This window comes from Oncorhynchus keta, chromosome 21 (assembly GCF_023373465.1).
Source record: "Oncorhynchus keta strain PuntledgeMale-10-30-2019 chromosome 21, Oket_V2, whole genome shotgun sequence".
Lineage (NCBI taxonomy): Eukaryota > Metazoa > Chordata > Actinopteri > Salmoniformes > Salmonidae > Oncorhynchus > Oncorhynchus keta.
Genome location: NC_068441.1, coordinates 43,630,819 through 43,645,960, shown reverse-complemented (window position 1 = coordinate 43,645,960; position 15,142 = coordinate 43,630,819). Strand labels below are relative to the sequence as shown.

At 44.1% G+C, this 15,142-nt stretch overlaps 1 protein-coding gene across 10 annotated transcripts in view; it reads left to right on the top strand.

Annotated features, from left to right (window-relative positions):
* The window catches only part of LOC118399716 (ral GTPase-activating protein subunit beta-like), a 59,392-nt gene that overhangs the window by 22,866 nt on the left and 21,384 nt on the right, over positions 1-15,142 (top strand). For 6 of the 10 annotated variants that reach the window (XM_052473976.1, XM_052473977.1, XM_052473983.1 and 3 more), the window contains 9 exons: positions 135-336; positions 569-736; positions 1,446-1,560; positions 1,932-2,079; positions 3,850-3,914; positions 4,234-4,372; positions 9,600-9,733; positions 10,077-10,259; positions 10,918-11,069. In XM_052473976.1, the coding sequence (XP_052329936.1) occupies positions 135-336; positions 569-736; positions 1,446-1,560; positions 1,932-2,079; positions 3,850-3,914; positions 4,234-4,372; positions 9,600-9,733; positions 10,077-10,259; positions 10,918-11,069 (1,306 nt within the window). The remainder of the gene's footprint in view (positions 1-134; positions 337-568; positions 737-1,445; positions 1,561-1,931; positions 2,080-3,849; positions 3,915-4,233; positions 4,373-9,599; positions 9,734-10,076; positions 10,260-10,917; positions 11,070-15,142) is intronic. The other 4 variants (XM_052473984.1, XM_052473982.1, XM_052473979.1 and 1 more) reach the window with 2 other exon arrangements.

Below are 15,142 nucleotides of genomic sequence, written 5' to 3'. Positions count from 1 at the left end.
TAATTTCTCTATCCCTCCACTTTCTCTCACTTTTCTACCCCCACCCTCGATCCTTTACCATTCGCCATTATTGTGTTTTTTTTCTCTCTGTCCTCTACCCCCTTCCTCTCTCCTCTACCCCCCCCCATTCCCAGCCCTGGCCACTCAGGCAGGCGTGGAGCCGAGGAGGCAGGGATCCCTGATGTCCACAGACACCATGGTATCCAACCCCATGTTCGATGCCAACGAGTTCCCCGACAACTATGAGTCGGGCCGGGCCGAGGCCTGTGGAACCCTCTGCAGGATCTTCTGCAGCAAGAAGACCGGCGAGGAGATCCTCCCCGTTTACCTGTCCAGGTACCCACGTGTTTTACGTAGTGTTTCCAAATCCTGGTCCTAAAAGGGTGCACATTTTAGTTTCTGTCCTAGCTTTAACACATGATTAAATTCATCAACTTGATTTGGGCAAAACAAGAATATACACCCCTTTGTGTCCCCAGGACCAGAGTTATGTGGCTGTTCATCATACTGTAGGTCTGTCTAAAAAGCTCTACTCCGACTAAACACTTCTCTGTCTCCGTCCCCCCAGGTTCTACATGATTCTGATTCAGGGCCTCCAGATCTCTGACTACATCTGCCGACCGGTCCTGGCCAGCATCATCCTCAACTCTTCAGCCCTCTTCTGCTCCGACCTGGAGGGCATCAACGTGGTGGTCCCCTACTTCATTTCTGCTCTGGAGAACATCCTCCCTGACCGGTGACTAATGCTACATATTAAAGCTGCCAATATTACAAAAACAAACCAAGAAATGACCTCATACAGCTAACAAGTTTTTTTCCCCCTTGGAAATCATTTTACGCATGATAGAACAAAAAGTATGTATTATAAACAATAACAAATGTGCTGGGGGTGAACAGTGGCAGTGTTTCTCCAAATGCGCATTCCAGCTTTTACGTTTGCATGCTGAAAGAATAGCTGCTATTGTTATTCCCCCTACATATCGTTGTTCTAAACTCTCCTGTGCTAATATTGAAGCATTTTCCTCAGGAAATGTACTTTGCCTAATTAGTCTTGTGATGTTTGATAGACGATTAGTCAAATGGTCTGTGTTAAGGACATCTGCATGCATAAGGAGTGCAATGTTGACAGAAATTGGTTCTTAGTTCTTTGGGTGAAGTTTGTCTGTTAGTGTCACACATTTAACAAAACTCACTGTATACGCATGAAAAAACCTCAAATGTCAGTGTAAGAAATAGTTTGACGAGTCTTATCAGTGGACAATTGATTGTTGGTTAAATAGGGTATCTGACTGCTGTCTCCTTTTTAATATTTATCATTTGAGTTAAGTGTAACTCCAATAACAAATATTTAAAAGAAGTTAACTAAAGTGACCAACATTGAACGGAGCCTTACTCCTTTGAATATTTAATTTGAATTCAAATAAATTGTTCTTTCCCCTCTCCAGAGAGCTGTCAAAGTTTAAGACCTATGTGAACCCCACAGACCTGAGGAGAGCCTCCATCAACATCCTGATGTCCATGCTGCCTCTGCCACACCACTTTGGCAACGTCAAGTCAGAGGTAAACCTGTTACACTCACTTGTCATGAAAGGAACATCAGTCTAAAACCAACGTTTGTCAGATGTTTTCAAACGTCTTCAAGATGCTCAAGAAGTCCCACACCATTAGTTGTGTAGACACAGCTAATATGCCTTATCCCCTAAATGAATAGAACAAATTAGCACCAAATAAAATGTGGACATGGTACGGATGGATCTTATAGTTTACATATAGTTACAATCGATGGATGGTGATTTGGACTTATTTCAATGTTTTGTGTTGTACTGAATTTCTGTTGAACTGTCTGTTTTAGTGAACAGTTGCAATGCCCTGTAGTTCTTGACAGTTCTCTAAGTGCAAAGTCAACCACATGTGTAATTTGTATGTTCCAGGTGCTCTTGGAGGGCAAGTTTAGCAATGACGACAACTCTCTGCACGACAAGGCTGTCTCCTTCGTCTCTCTCAAGCTGCGATTGGTCAACATCCTAATAGGAGCGCTCCAGACGGAGACCGACCCCACCAACACACAGATGATCCTGGGTTAGTTCATCTTCACTTTCTCTACCCATTTTTTTTCCATTTGACCTTTGGTTGTTTTACAATGAAAGGTGTGTTATAAAATTGAATGTATTATTATTTAATAATAAAGGCAGCAGTCTAAGGCACTGCATCTCGGTGCTTGAGGCGTCACTACAGACCCTGGTTCGATTCCAGGCTGTATCACAACCGGACTTAATTGGGAGTCCCATAGGGTGGCGCACAATTGGACCAGTGTCATTCGAGGTTTGGGTTTGGCCGGGGTAGGCCATCATTGTAAATAAGAATTTGTTCTTAACTGACTTGTTTAGTTAAATAAAGGTTCATTTAAAAAAATAAAGGTTGACTACTGATTTAGTTGCGGTTTTAATTCCTCCTCATTAGGAAATGCGACTAAGAACCAGATTTGTGTCTTGGAGGCGTGCTTCGGTGTGTTTGTGTGTTCTAACATGGGAAGTGTTTGTACCTTCAACCTGCCAAAACAGTTACAGTGGGGCAAAAAAGTATTTAGTCAGCCACCAATTGTGCATGTTATCCCACTTAAAAAGATGAGAGGCCTGTAATTTTCAGCATAGGTACACTTCAACTATGACAGACAAAATGAGGAAAAAAAATCCAGAAAATCACATTGTAGGATTTTTAATGAATTTATTTGCAAATTATGGTGGAAAATAAGTATTTGGTCAATAACAAAAGTGTATCTCAATACTTTGTTATGTACCCTTTGCTGGCAATGACAGAGGTCAAATGTTTTCTGTAAGTCTTCACAAGGTTTTCACACTGTTGCTGGTATTTTGGCCCATTCCTCCATGCAGATCTCCTGTAGAGCAGTGACGTTTTGGGGCTGTTGCTGGGCAACACAGACTTTCAACTCCCTCCAAAGATTTTCTATGGGGTTGAGATCTGACCATATGACATTCTCCCAATCTTCTTCTGGATCATCCAAATGCTCTCTAGCAAACTTCAGACGGGCCTGGACATGTACTGGCTTAAGCAGGGCGACACGTCTGGCACTGTAGGATTTGAGTCCCTGGCGGCGTAGTGTGTTACTGATGGTAGGCTTTGTTACTTTGGTCCCAGCTCTCTGCAGGTCATTCACTAGGTCACCCCATGCGGTTCTGGTATTTTTACTCACCGTTCTTGTGATCATTTTGACCCCACGGGGTGAGATCTTGCATGGAGCCCCAGATCGAGGGAGATTATCAGTGGTCTTGTATGTCTTGCTCCCACAGTTCAAACCAAGCTTCTTTACCTATTGCAGATTCAGTCTTCCCAGCCTGGTGAAGATCTACAATTTTGTTTCTGGTGTCCTTTGACAGCTCTTTGGTTTTGGCCATAGTGGAGTTTGGAGTGTGACTGTTTGAGGTTGTGGACAGGTGTCTTTTATACTGATAACAAGTTCAAACAGGTGCCATTAATACAGGTAACGAGTGAAGGACAGAGGAGCCTCTTAATGAAGAAGTTACAGCTCTGTGAGAGCCAGAAATGTTGCTTGTTTGTAGGTGACCAAATACTTATTTTCCACCATAATTTGCAAATAAATTCATAAAAAATCCTACAATGTGATTTTCTGGATTTGTTTTTCTTCTCATTCTGTCTGTCGTAGTTGAAGTGTACCTATGATGACAATTACAGGCCTATCATCTTTTTAAGTGGGAGAACTTGCACAATTGGTGGCTGACTAAATACTTTTTTGCCCCACTGTATCTCTTTTACGTAGTGCAGAATCACCCTGGAATGAATGTAATAATGAAGAGCCTTTTCTCTGTACAGGTGCGATGCTCAACATTGTCCAAGACTCTGCTCTCCTGGAGTCCACTGGTGCCCAAGCAGAGGTGGTGAGACCAATGCTTTTGTTCTCCACTCTGTAGAAACGCTCACTCAACCAAAAATAAAATAAACTGAACAAAACATGTAGCTAAGAGAGATCTGTAAAACAAATATGTTATATTTTATTTAACCAGGAAAGAGGTTAGAAACCTGGCAAGAGGTCACCATAAATGTTGTGTTTAAAGGATATTTTACTCCAATGTATTTTGTTCATTAGTCCACAAAGATGTTTTATGTAGACTAATGAACAAAATACTAAAATCTGTTGTTTTTGAGTAGATATCCCTTTAAAGATCTGAGCAGACTGTGACAATGCCACCCCAACAGGGCATTGTGGATGGCAGCAATGCACTGGCCAAGAGCCACAGCAGGAACAACAGTGGCATCAGCAACACCAGCGGGGGCAGCTCTGAAGCCACCACCCCTGACAGAGAGAGGCCCACCCAGGCCCTCCTCCGAGACTACGGTGAGCCCCTTGGAGAACACATTCATGAGCCCTGTTCCAAAATCCAGACTTGTTCAAATAATATTAGCTTTCTTGGAGCGTTTCATTGAGCATGCTCTGAGTACCTGGTGGGCGGGGTATGCACTTTTGAGACTATTCAGTTGGCGCCATTGTGCCAGGTAAGCTCAAACGAGGGCAGCTGAAGTATTTTAAAAGAAAATAAATACTGTTTGAACCCATGTCTGCCAAAATCAATCAATCAACCAACCTCAAGCCCTTCTAAGTTACTTAGCCTAGCCCTTCCCAGTTACTTAGCCTAGCCCTTCCCAGTTACTTAGCCTAGCCCTTCCCAGTTACTTAGCCTAGCCCTTCCCAGTTACTTAGCCTAGCCCTTCCCAGTTACTTAGCCTAGCCCTTCCCAGTTACTTAGCCTAGCCCTTCCCAGTTACTTAGCCTAGCCCTTCCCAGTTACTTAGCCTAGCCCTTCCCAGTTACTTAGCCTAGCCCTTCCCAGTTACTTAGCCTAGCCCTTCCCAGGTAGTGACCTCTAGCCCTTCCCAGGTAGTGACCTCTAGCCCTTCCCAGGTAGTGACCTCTAGGCCTTTCCTATTTAGTAAACTAGAGCCCAGGGATCATCAACTGCAGACGGCAAATTGATCATATGAAGCCCAAACAGATAATATTTGACTAAAACATAATAATTTCAAACCTTGCTTACATTTCTATACGATGGGAACGGATTTCCAAAATCTATATCACTTGGAGCTGATTTCCTGGTGTTTTTACAGTCTTATGTCCAACAATGGATTCAAAAAATATATATATACAGTGTGTTCAGAAAGTATTCAGACCCCTTCCCCTTTTCAAAATTTTGTTACAGCTTTATTCTAAAATTAATTAAATAAATGTTTTTCCCTCATTAATCTACACACAATACCTCATAATGCCAAGGCGAAAACCGTTTTTTAAACATTTTTGCAAATGAATTAAAAATAAACATATTTACTAGTCCTCGATATTGAGGGAGTTCGGTTAAGTGCACCAGGGCTATGGCCCGTGACATGCACAGGCAAAAGTGGGGTAGAGGAGCGCCCTTCTCAAATCGAACAGTGATCTGCGCCACATGGTCATTTTGTCTCTCAAATTATACAGCACCACTCAAAAGTTTGGACACACCTACTCATTCAAGGGTTTTTCTTTATTTTTACTATTTTATACATTGTAGAATAATAGTGAAGACATCAACTATGAAATAACACACATGGATTCATGTAGTAACCAAAAAAGTGTTAAACAAATCCAAATATATTTTAGATTCTTCAAAGTAGTCACCCTCTCTGCCTTTTGATAACAGCTTTGCACAGTCTTGGTATTCTCTCAACCAGCTTCACCTGGAATGCTTTTCCAACAATCTTGAAGGAGTTCCCACATATGCTAAGCACATGTTGGCTGCTTTTCCTTCAATCTACGCTCCAACTCATCCCAAACCATCTCAATTGTGCTGAGTTCGGGTGATTGTGGAGGCCAGGTCATCTGATGCAGCACTCCATCACTCTCCTTCTCGGTCAAATAGCTCTTAAACAGCCTGGAGGTGTGTTTTGGGTCATTGTCCTGTTGAAAAACAAATGATAGTCCCACTAAGCACACACCAGAAGGGATGGTATTTTGCTACAGAATGCTGTGGTAGCCATGCTGGTTAATTGTGCCTTGAATTCTAAATAAATCATTGACAGTGTTACCAGCAAAGCACCATCACACCACCTCCTCCATGCTTCACGGTGGGAACTACACATGTGGAGATCATCCGTTCACCTACTCTGTGTCTCACAAAGACATGGCGGTTGGAATCAAAAATCTCTAATTTGGAGTTATCAGACCAAGGACAGATTTTCACCAGTCTGATGTCCATTGGTCGTGTTTCCTTGCCCAAGCAAGTCTTTTTATCTTATTGATGTCCTTTAGTAATGGTTTCTTTGCAGCAATTTGACCATGAAGGCCTGATTCACGCAGTCCTCTCTGAACAGTTGATGTTGAGATGTCTGTTACTTGAACTCTGAAGCATTTATTTTGGCTGCAATTTCTGGGGCTGGTACCTACTAATGAAATTATCCTCTGCGGCAGAGGTAACTCTGGGTCTTCCTTTCCTGTTGCGGTCCGCATGAAAGCCAGTTTCATCATAGCGCTGGATGTTTTTTGCGACTGTGCTTGAAGAAACTTTTTTAAAAGTTCTTGAAATTTTCCACATTGACTGACCTTCATGTCTTCAAGTAGTTGTTTCTCTTTGCTTATTTGAACTGTTATTGCCGTGATATGGACTTGGTCTTTTACCAAATAGGGCTATATTCTGAATACCACTCCTACCTTGCCACAATGCAACTGATTGGCTCAAACGCATTAAGAAGGAAAGAAATTCCCCTTTGAACAAGGCACACCGGTTAATTGAAATGCATTCCAGGTGTCTACCTCATGAAGCTGGTTGAGAGAATAACAAGAGTGTGCAGAGCTGTCATCAAGGCAAACGGTGGCTACTTTGAAGAATCTGAAATATATATTAAACTTAAAAATATATATATTTTGATTACTAGGTAATTCCATATGTGTTATTTCATAGTTTTGATGTCTTCACTGTTATTTTACAATGTAGGGCATAATAATAATAATAATAATAATAATAATAATAATAATAATAATAATAATAGAGAAAAAGTAGTAGGTGTGTCAACTTTTGACTTCTACTGTATGTTTGATTTTTCAAATGAGTTTTCACTGGGAAGGCAGAGTAAGTATTTTTATCAAAAGAACTCACTTCTGCGTGTGGTGTGAAAACACAGTATCCTTCTCATTACTCCCATTACTCCACGTGCTTAACCTACGTCACCTTTGTTTTGAGCTGACTTCACCATCAGCCAAAATGGGGCACCTGGCTCATGCCCTGTAGTTAGCCTGGTTCCAAAATGGGGCACCTGGCTCATGCCCTGTAGTTAGCCCGGTTCCAAAACGGGGCACCTGGCTCATGCCCTGTAGGTAGCCCGGTTCCAAAACGGGGCACCAAGCTCATGCCCTGTAGTTAGCCTGGTTCCAAAACGGGGCACCTGTCTCATGCCCTGTAGTTAGCCTGGTTCCAAAATGGGGCACCTGGCTCATGCCCTGTAGTTAGCCCGGTTCCAAAACGGGGCACCTGGCTCATGCCCTGTAGGTAGCCCGGTTCCAAAACGGGGCACCAAGCTCATGCCCTGTAGGGAGCCCGGTTGCAAAACGAATGCATTCAACGCTAACCATGTTCACCCAGGGCAGGCTTGGGGCATTAATAGAATCCCCACACTGACTGTTACCAGGGATTCCTATGCAGAGGTGGAGGTCAACAGGGTGATGGGGGGGACTTTATGGTAATACAGTGGTGGTGGTAAAACACTTCCACACAATTCAGTCCACAGTAGAGGGGTTTAGGCCAATTCCATTTCCACACAGTTCCGCTAATTAATTGAAAATCATTTAATGGTTTAAAGATACTGACAAAAAGTAATCAACATAAAAATAAAATCAATTTGTAGACATCTTTTCATTATTTTGACCTCTCTACATTATAACAGGAAGAGGAAGTGTAACTCTCTAACAGCCTATTAGCTAGAAGAGCTGATGTTTAGCTGGTTAAACAAAGTTTAGCCATGTGTTGGCAAACATGTATGTCCAAGTCAAGACACCTTACCAGCAGCACTATTTAAATGTAACCTTTTATTCGGCAAGTCGGTTAAGAACAAATTCTTATTTACAATGACGGCCTACAGACATCGCTGGGCCAATTGTGTGCCACCCTATGGGAGTCCCGATCATGGCCGGTTGTGATACAGCCTGGATTCTAGTGACGTCTGAGATGCAGTGCGTTAGACCGCTGCACCACTCGGGAGCCTGTGGTAACCTATTAGCGGGTGCTTTTTCAAAGCCTATGTCAGACACTCCAGTGAGTGGAATTTGCTCAATATTATGAATTGAGAAACAAGGAGGTATGTATTTCAAAATCTGATTTCTGCTAGAGATATTGATAAAAATATGATTATATTTTTGTGGACCACCATGCAGTACCTTCGCGGACCCAAGGTTGAATTCCCCTGAGCTAGACTTTTACAGTAATGTTTCTATAATAGTTTTGAATGTTGACTTGTCTTTTCATTTATTTTTGTATTCCTGTCAGTCATGCTTTAGTAGTATTGTGGACATGTATGACATTGGGTAAAGGTGATTCCCAAAAATACATTATTTTCATATTTGCAGTGATGCTGTGTCGTTTCAGTGATACTTATATTATCAGAATGCAGACGGTCGTGTGTCTGTCACTTGCTAGCTCTTCTCACTATTCAGCATGTGCAACTTGTGCATAAATATCTTAACTGCATGCATTAGTGTATACAGCCTTTGCATGTTGTTTTATTTAAGCTGGAATATGAGCCTAGACCTGGAGTGAATCTCTGTGGTTCCTTGATTCCTCATGTCACCTTCTCAAAGCACACTGGAGCAGAAATCTGAGATTCCTCCCCTCAGATATTTTCCAATGTGTTTTGTGGAGGAGGAGGCAAGGAGATAATACAATTGAGATTCAGCCACAAGTTATACCCACTGACTGGCTGCAAATGTCTTTCATAATAACTATTGCATGGCTATGCTGAACATCAACTAAATGCAGGCTTCCACTTGTGTGCAGCAACTGTACTGCAATTTCTTGGTTTTCTCAGACAAGTTCATTTCAAACAGAAACATGTTTTTTTTTACTTGAAGTGTTGCCTTTTCCTTCATCTTAACCTCTTACGTTTCTGAAAGACAAGTGAAACACTTACAAACAAACAAACATATATATTAAACAAACAAACAGTTCTATTTTTTTTTTTTTTTTTTTATGAACATGAGATAAACATGCATGTTTGGTTAAATTGTCGCAGTTTTGGCTACCATTCTATTGGCAACAAATGGCTGGGGCCATTTCATGAATTGAAAAATGTCTATTGTCTTCTAATGAGGATTTTTCAATTAATTGAACATGGTATTTGACCTAATACATCCATAATATCCAACCTCATAAGGACTGCTCATATAGTACTGTCGTCATGCCGATTGCTTTGTGTGTGTGTGTGTAGCTGATGCTTATTGGACGTGCTCTGCCTGGTCCAGTAGTTACTAACCCCAGCTTTCCTTCTCTGCTCGTGGTTGTGTGACATGGCGTGGTATGGCGTTTTCTTCTGGGGGGTCATATCCCTAGCTCTCCATACAGATGCAGCGGCCGGCTTGCTGATCCGCAGCATCCACCTGGTCACCCAGAGGCTCAACTCCCAGTGGAGGCCTGACATGAGCATCTCCCTGGCTGCTCTGGAGCTGCTAGCCGGCCTGGCCAAGGTAAAGCCCCATGGTCCTGTTCATTAGGCTTGCAACGTTTTAAACCCACCGTTTTTGCTCCATATGCCCACTTGGGGTCCAATCAACGATCCCTACAATGTCCATTTAAAGGAAATTTAAAACCCTACATTGTAAGGTGATGGTGGACAACAAAGCCGGCATTTCTTTCCTTTCCCATGTTAGTAATTGTCATGGAAACCACAAACAGTATGAGGTGGCCAGACAACTATGGAAACGCTATGATAATGAACACCGCAATGGAGACGAGTAAGAGCCAGGAGATTCTACAACAGACCTTTCAGTTGTCGTTCATTAAACACTGCTGGTTCTCCCTCCTCCTCAGGTGAGGACGAGTGTGGAGTCTGCAGACCGTAAACGTGCGGTCAGCTCGGTGTGTGGTTACATCGTGTACCAGTGCAGCCGGCCTGCCCCCCTCCACTCCAGAGACCTCCACTCTATGATCGTGGCAGCCTTCCAGTGTCTGTGTGTGTGGCTGACAGAACACCCTGACATGCTCAATGAAAAGGTAGAAGGGACCACAACACATTCTATCTGGACTACTACTGGGGATGGTCTCCCAGATTAAGCCCAGTAGGCTACTGGACTAAAAAGCCATCTTAATAACAAATTATTCAAAGGCATTTGATCCACAATTACTCAGGTTGCTATTTCCTTCTTTATTGATTTTGAGTGTGTTTTGGTCCAGGACGAGGCTTAATCTGTGTCCCTACTGTCCATCTGAGACTGACCAAGGTACATGAAGATGGAAGAAATCAGCTCCATCTACTGTTTAGTTGTTTGAAATGGCTTGCGTCTGTGAACTACAGTTCACGTGCTAATGCAGATGCAAAAGAGTAACGGAGAGCAAGCTGCAATACAGCAAACTTAGAAAACAAGGCATTTGTGGTAGTGCATGGAGGCTGCCATATTTATGCACGGCCACCTTTTAGACATCACACGGTTTATCGCTAAAGAAGAAAATATCAACCTTTTTCTTGAATTTTGAAAAGTGTAGGTCATATCTTCCCTTTGAATCATTAATCGTTCAAATAGTCACAAATCCTCCGTTTGACATCATTGCGTGATTTAATCTGAATTTTTTTGTGTCCTCTCTGACTTATATGAACACTCTAAACTCACCAGGTGACTTTTGTGCCATGCAATGACATAGTGTTTTGTTGCAGGACTGTTTGATAGAGGTCCTGGAGATCGTGGAACTGGGCATATCTGGCAGCAAGTCCAAGACGGGTGACCAGGAGGTGCGCTACAAAGGGGACAAGGAGCACAACCCGGCCTCCATGAGGGTGAAGGATGCTGCTGAGGCCACCCTGTCATGGTGAGGCCACCTGAGAGGAATAATGGTTCTGTAGGGAAAGATTATTATTATTATTAAGCTGCATTAACCTTTGGTGCTCTCTTTAATGGGCAATCTGTGATTGGTACATCCGTTTTTGGACTTAATGATATGTTACAAGTTTTGAGGAGTTTGATGCCAGTTCCTACTTCACAGTAGGGCCATTAGAATGATTTTGTATTCTTACATTTTTTCCCCCCATAAATGCCTTCTTGAACATGAGAACTTTCATGTGCCTTATTTACAAACTTGTATGGGATCCATAAATATATAAACGTTATTAAATGATGAGCCTAGTTTAACCAAGGAGAAAGGAATCTGCTATACAGGGAGATAGAAAGGATCCTTCCTGGCTAGTCATGATTGGCTGAGATATACGGGGTGATTGGACATGACGAGAGATGAGTCCTGATTGGTCTGTCACAATTTCCTGTCAATAACAGAATGGGCTCTTCCCTGGTCAGTATGTAGATCCATCTTTGCTACTGCAGATTTGTGGAAATATATACCTATGGACAACTGCAATAGTGTTGCTTTTGCTCTCAAAAACATGGCTGCCCTAAATTTAGATGGGTTTAAGTACAGGGACTACTTTCTGTAGAGCCTCAAAACATGCTTAAAACATGTTTGGGTTTTATGGATGGTCAGTCCTTGCATCCAAAGCTCTGTTTTATGAATTTGAGAGTGATTTCTTTTCTCAGGCCCCATTCATTAGCTGTTCACCAAAAGTTATGGTTGCACTGCTTTGTTGTTTAAACAGCATATTGCCCCTTTAGCTAAACTACAAAATGGCCGTCCTGCCTCTTGTTTTTGTGGACCTCCGAGGTCGAAATTATAGTTTTAACCAGGTTTTGGAGCTATACAGTTTGTTTACAATAACTTTGTTCGCAAATGTCTTACTTTGTCAAAGCCATTGGGTTATATGCAGTATCCACACCTATTTATACCTTGTTGGGCATCATGCAGTATCCACTTAAGTACAACAAGGGGCGGCAGGGTAGCCTAGTGGTTAGAGCATAGAGGTTGCAGGGTAGCCTAGTGGTTAGAGCGTGGAGGCGGCAGGGTAGCCTAGTGGTTAGAGCGTGGAGGCGGCAGGGTAGCCTAGTGGTTAGAGCGTGGAGGCGGCAGGGTAGCCTAGTGGTTAGAGCATAGAGGTTGCAGGGTGGCCTAGTGGTTAGAGCGTGGAGGCGGCAGGGTAGCCTAGTGGTTAGAGCATAGAGGTTGCAGGGTGGCCTAGTGGTTAGAGCGTGGAGGCGGCAGGGTAGCCTAGTGGTTAGAGCGTGGAGGCGGCAGGGTGGCCTAGTGGTTAGAGCGTGGAGGCGGCAGGGTGGCCTAGTGGTTAGAGCGTGGAGGCGGCAGGGTGGCCTAGTGGTTAGAGCGTGGAGGCGGCAGGGTGGCCTAGTGGTTAGAGCGTGGAGGCGGCAGGGTGGCCTAGTGGTTAGAGCGTGGAGGCGGCAGGGTGGCCTAGTGGTTAGAGCGTGGAGGCGGCAGGGTGGCCTAGTGGTTAGAGCGTGGAGGCGGCAGGGTGGCCTAGTGGTTAGAGCGTTGAGGCGGCTGGGTGGCCTAGTGGTTAGAGCGTGGAGGCGGCAGGGTGGCCTAGTGGTTAGAGCGTGGAGGCGGCAGGGTGGCCTAGTGGTTAGAGCGTGGAGGCGGCAGGGTGGCCTAGTGGTTAGAGCGTGGAGGCGGCAGGGTGGCCTAGTGGTTAGAGCGTGGAGGCGGCAGGGTGGCCTAGTGGTTAGAGCGTGGAGGCGGCAGGGTGGCCTAGTGGTTAGAGCGTGGAGGCGGCAGGGTGGCCTAGTGGTTAGAGCGTGGAGGCGGCAGGGTGGCCTAGTGGTTAGAGCGTGGAGGCGGCAGGGTGGCCTAGTGGTTAGAGCGTGGAGGCGGCAGGGTGGCCTAGTGGTTAGAGCGTGGAGGCGGCAGGGTGGCCTAGTGGTTAGAGCGTGGAGGCGGCAGGGTGGCCTAGTGGTTAGAGAGTTGGACTAGGAACCAGAAGGTTGCAAATTCAAACCCCGAGCTGACAAGGTACAAATCTGTCCTTCTGCCCCTGAACAGGCAGTTAACCCACTGTTTCTAGGCCGTCATTGAAAATAAGAATTTGTTCTTAACTGACTTGCCTGGTTAAATAAAGGTTATACTTTTTTTTTTCTCTCAATTTTACAAGTAAATGTAATTACCCAAATATACTTAAGTATCAAAAGTAGAAGTATATATAATTTCAAATTCCTTTTTATTAGGCAAACCAGATAGCACAATTTGCCCTTTTAAATTTTATTTACACATAGCCAGGAGCAAACACCAACACTCAGACATCAGTTACAAATGAAGCATGTGTTTAGTGAGTCCAGATCAGAGGCAGTAGGGATGACCAGGGATGTTCTCTTGGTAAGTGTGTGAATTAGGCAATTTTACTGTCCTTCTAAGCATTAAAAATGAATACTTTTGGGTGTCAGAGAAAATGTAGTAAAAAGTACATACTTTTCTCTCGGGAATGTTTTGAAGTAAAAGTTGTCAAAAATACCCCCAAAAAGTACTCAAGTAGTACTTAAGGACTTTACACCACTGGCTGTATGCAGTATCCATGCCTATTTACATCTTGTTGGGCTGTATGCACAATCCACACACATGAATATTGCGGTAATGCAGTCTCCACAGCTATTGGAGCCTGGATATCGTGGTAATGCAGTATCCACACCTATTGGAGCCTGGATATCACACATATTGGAGCCTGGATATCGTGGTAATGCATTAGCCACAGCTATTGAAGCCTGGATGTCGTGGTAATGCAATCTCCACACCTATTGGAGCCTGGATGTTGTGGTAATGCAGTCTCCACACCTATTGGAGCCTGGATATCACACATATTGGAGCCTGGATATCGTGGTAATGCATTATCCACAGCTATTGGAGCCTGGATATCGCAGTAATGCAGTATCCACAGCTATTGGAGCCTGGATATCACGGTAATGCAGTATCCACAGCTATTGGAGCCTGGATATCACGGTAATGCAGTATCCACAGCTATTGGAGCCTGGATATCACGGTAATGCAGTATCCACAGCTATTGGAGCCTGGATATCACACATATTGGAGCCTGGATATCGTGGTAATGCATTATCCACAGCTATTGAGGCTGGATATCGCGGTAATGCAGTATCCACACCTATTGGAGCCTGGATATCACACATATTGGAGCCTGGATATTGTGGTAATGCAGTATCCACAGCTATTGGAGCCTGGATATCGCAGTAATGCAGTATCCACAGCTATTGAGCCTGGATATCGCGGTAATGCAGTATCCACAGCTATTGAGCCTGGATATCGCGGTAATGCAGTATCCACAGCTATTGGAGCCTGGATATCGTGGTAATGCAGTATCCACAGCTATTGGAGCCTGGATATCGCGGTAATGCAGTATCCACAGCTATTGGAGCCTGGATATCGTGGTAATGCAGTATCCACAGCTATTGGAGCCTGGATATTGTGGTAATGCAGTATCCACACCTATTGGAGCCTGGATGTCGTGGTAATGCAATATCCACACCTATTGGAGCCTGGATGTTGTGGTAATGCAGTCTCCACACCTATTGGAGCCTGGATGTCGTGGTCACTCCAGACCTGACTGCCCTCGACCAGCACAAAAACATCCTGTGGCGGACTGCAATAGCATCGAATAGCCCCCGTGATATGCAACTGTTCAGGGAAGTCAGGAACCAATACACGCAGTCAGTCAGGAAAGCTAAGGCCAGCTTCTTCAGGCAAAAGTTTGCATCCTGTAGCTCCAACTCCAAAAAGTTCTGGGACACTGTGAAGTCCATGGAGAACAAGAGCACCTCCTCCCAGCTGCCCACTGCACTGAGGCTAGGAACACGGTCTCCACCGATAAATCCATGATTATCGAAAACTTCAATAAGCACTTCTCAACGGCTGGCCATGCCTTCCGCCTGGCTACTCCAACCTCGGCCAACAGCCCGCCCCCCGTAGTTCCTCACCCAAGCCTCTCCAGGTTCTCCTTTTACCCAAATCCAGATAGCAGATGTTCTGAAAGAGCTGCAAAC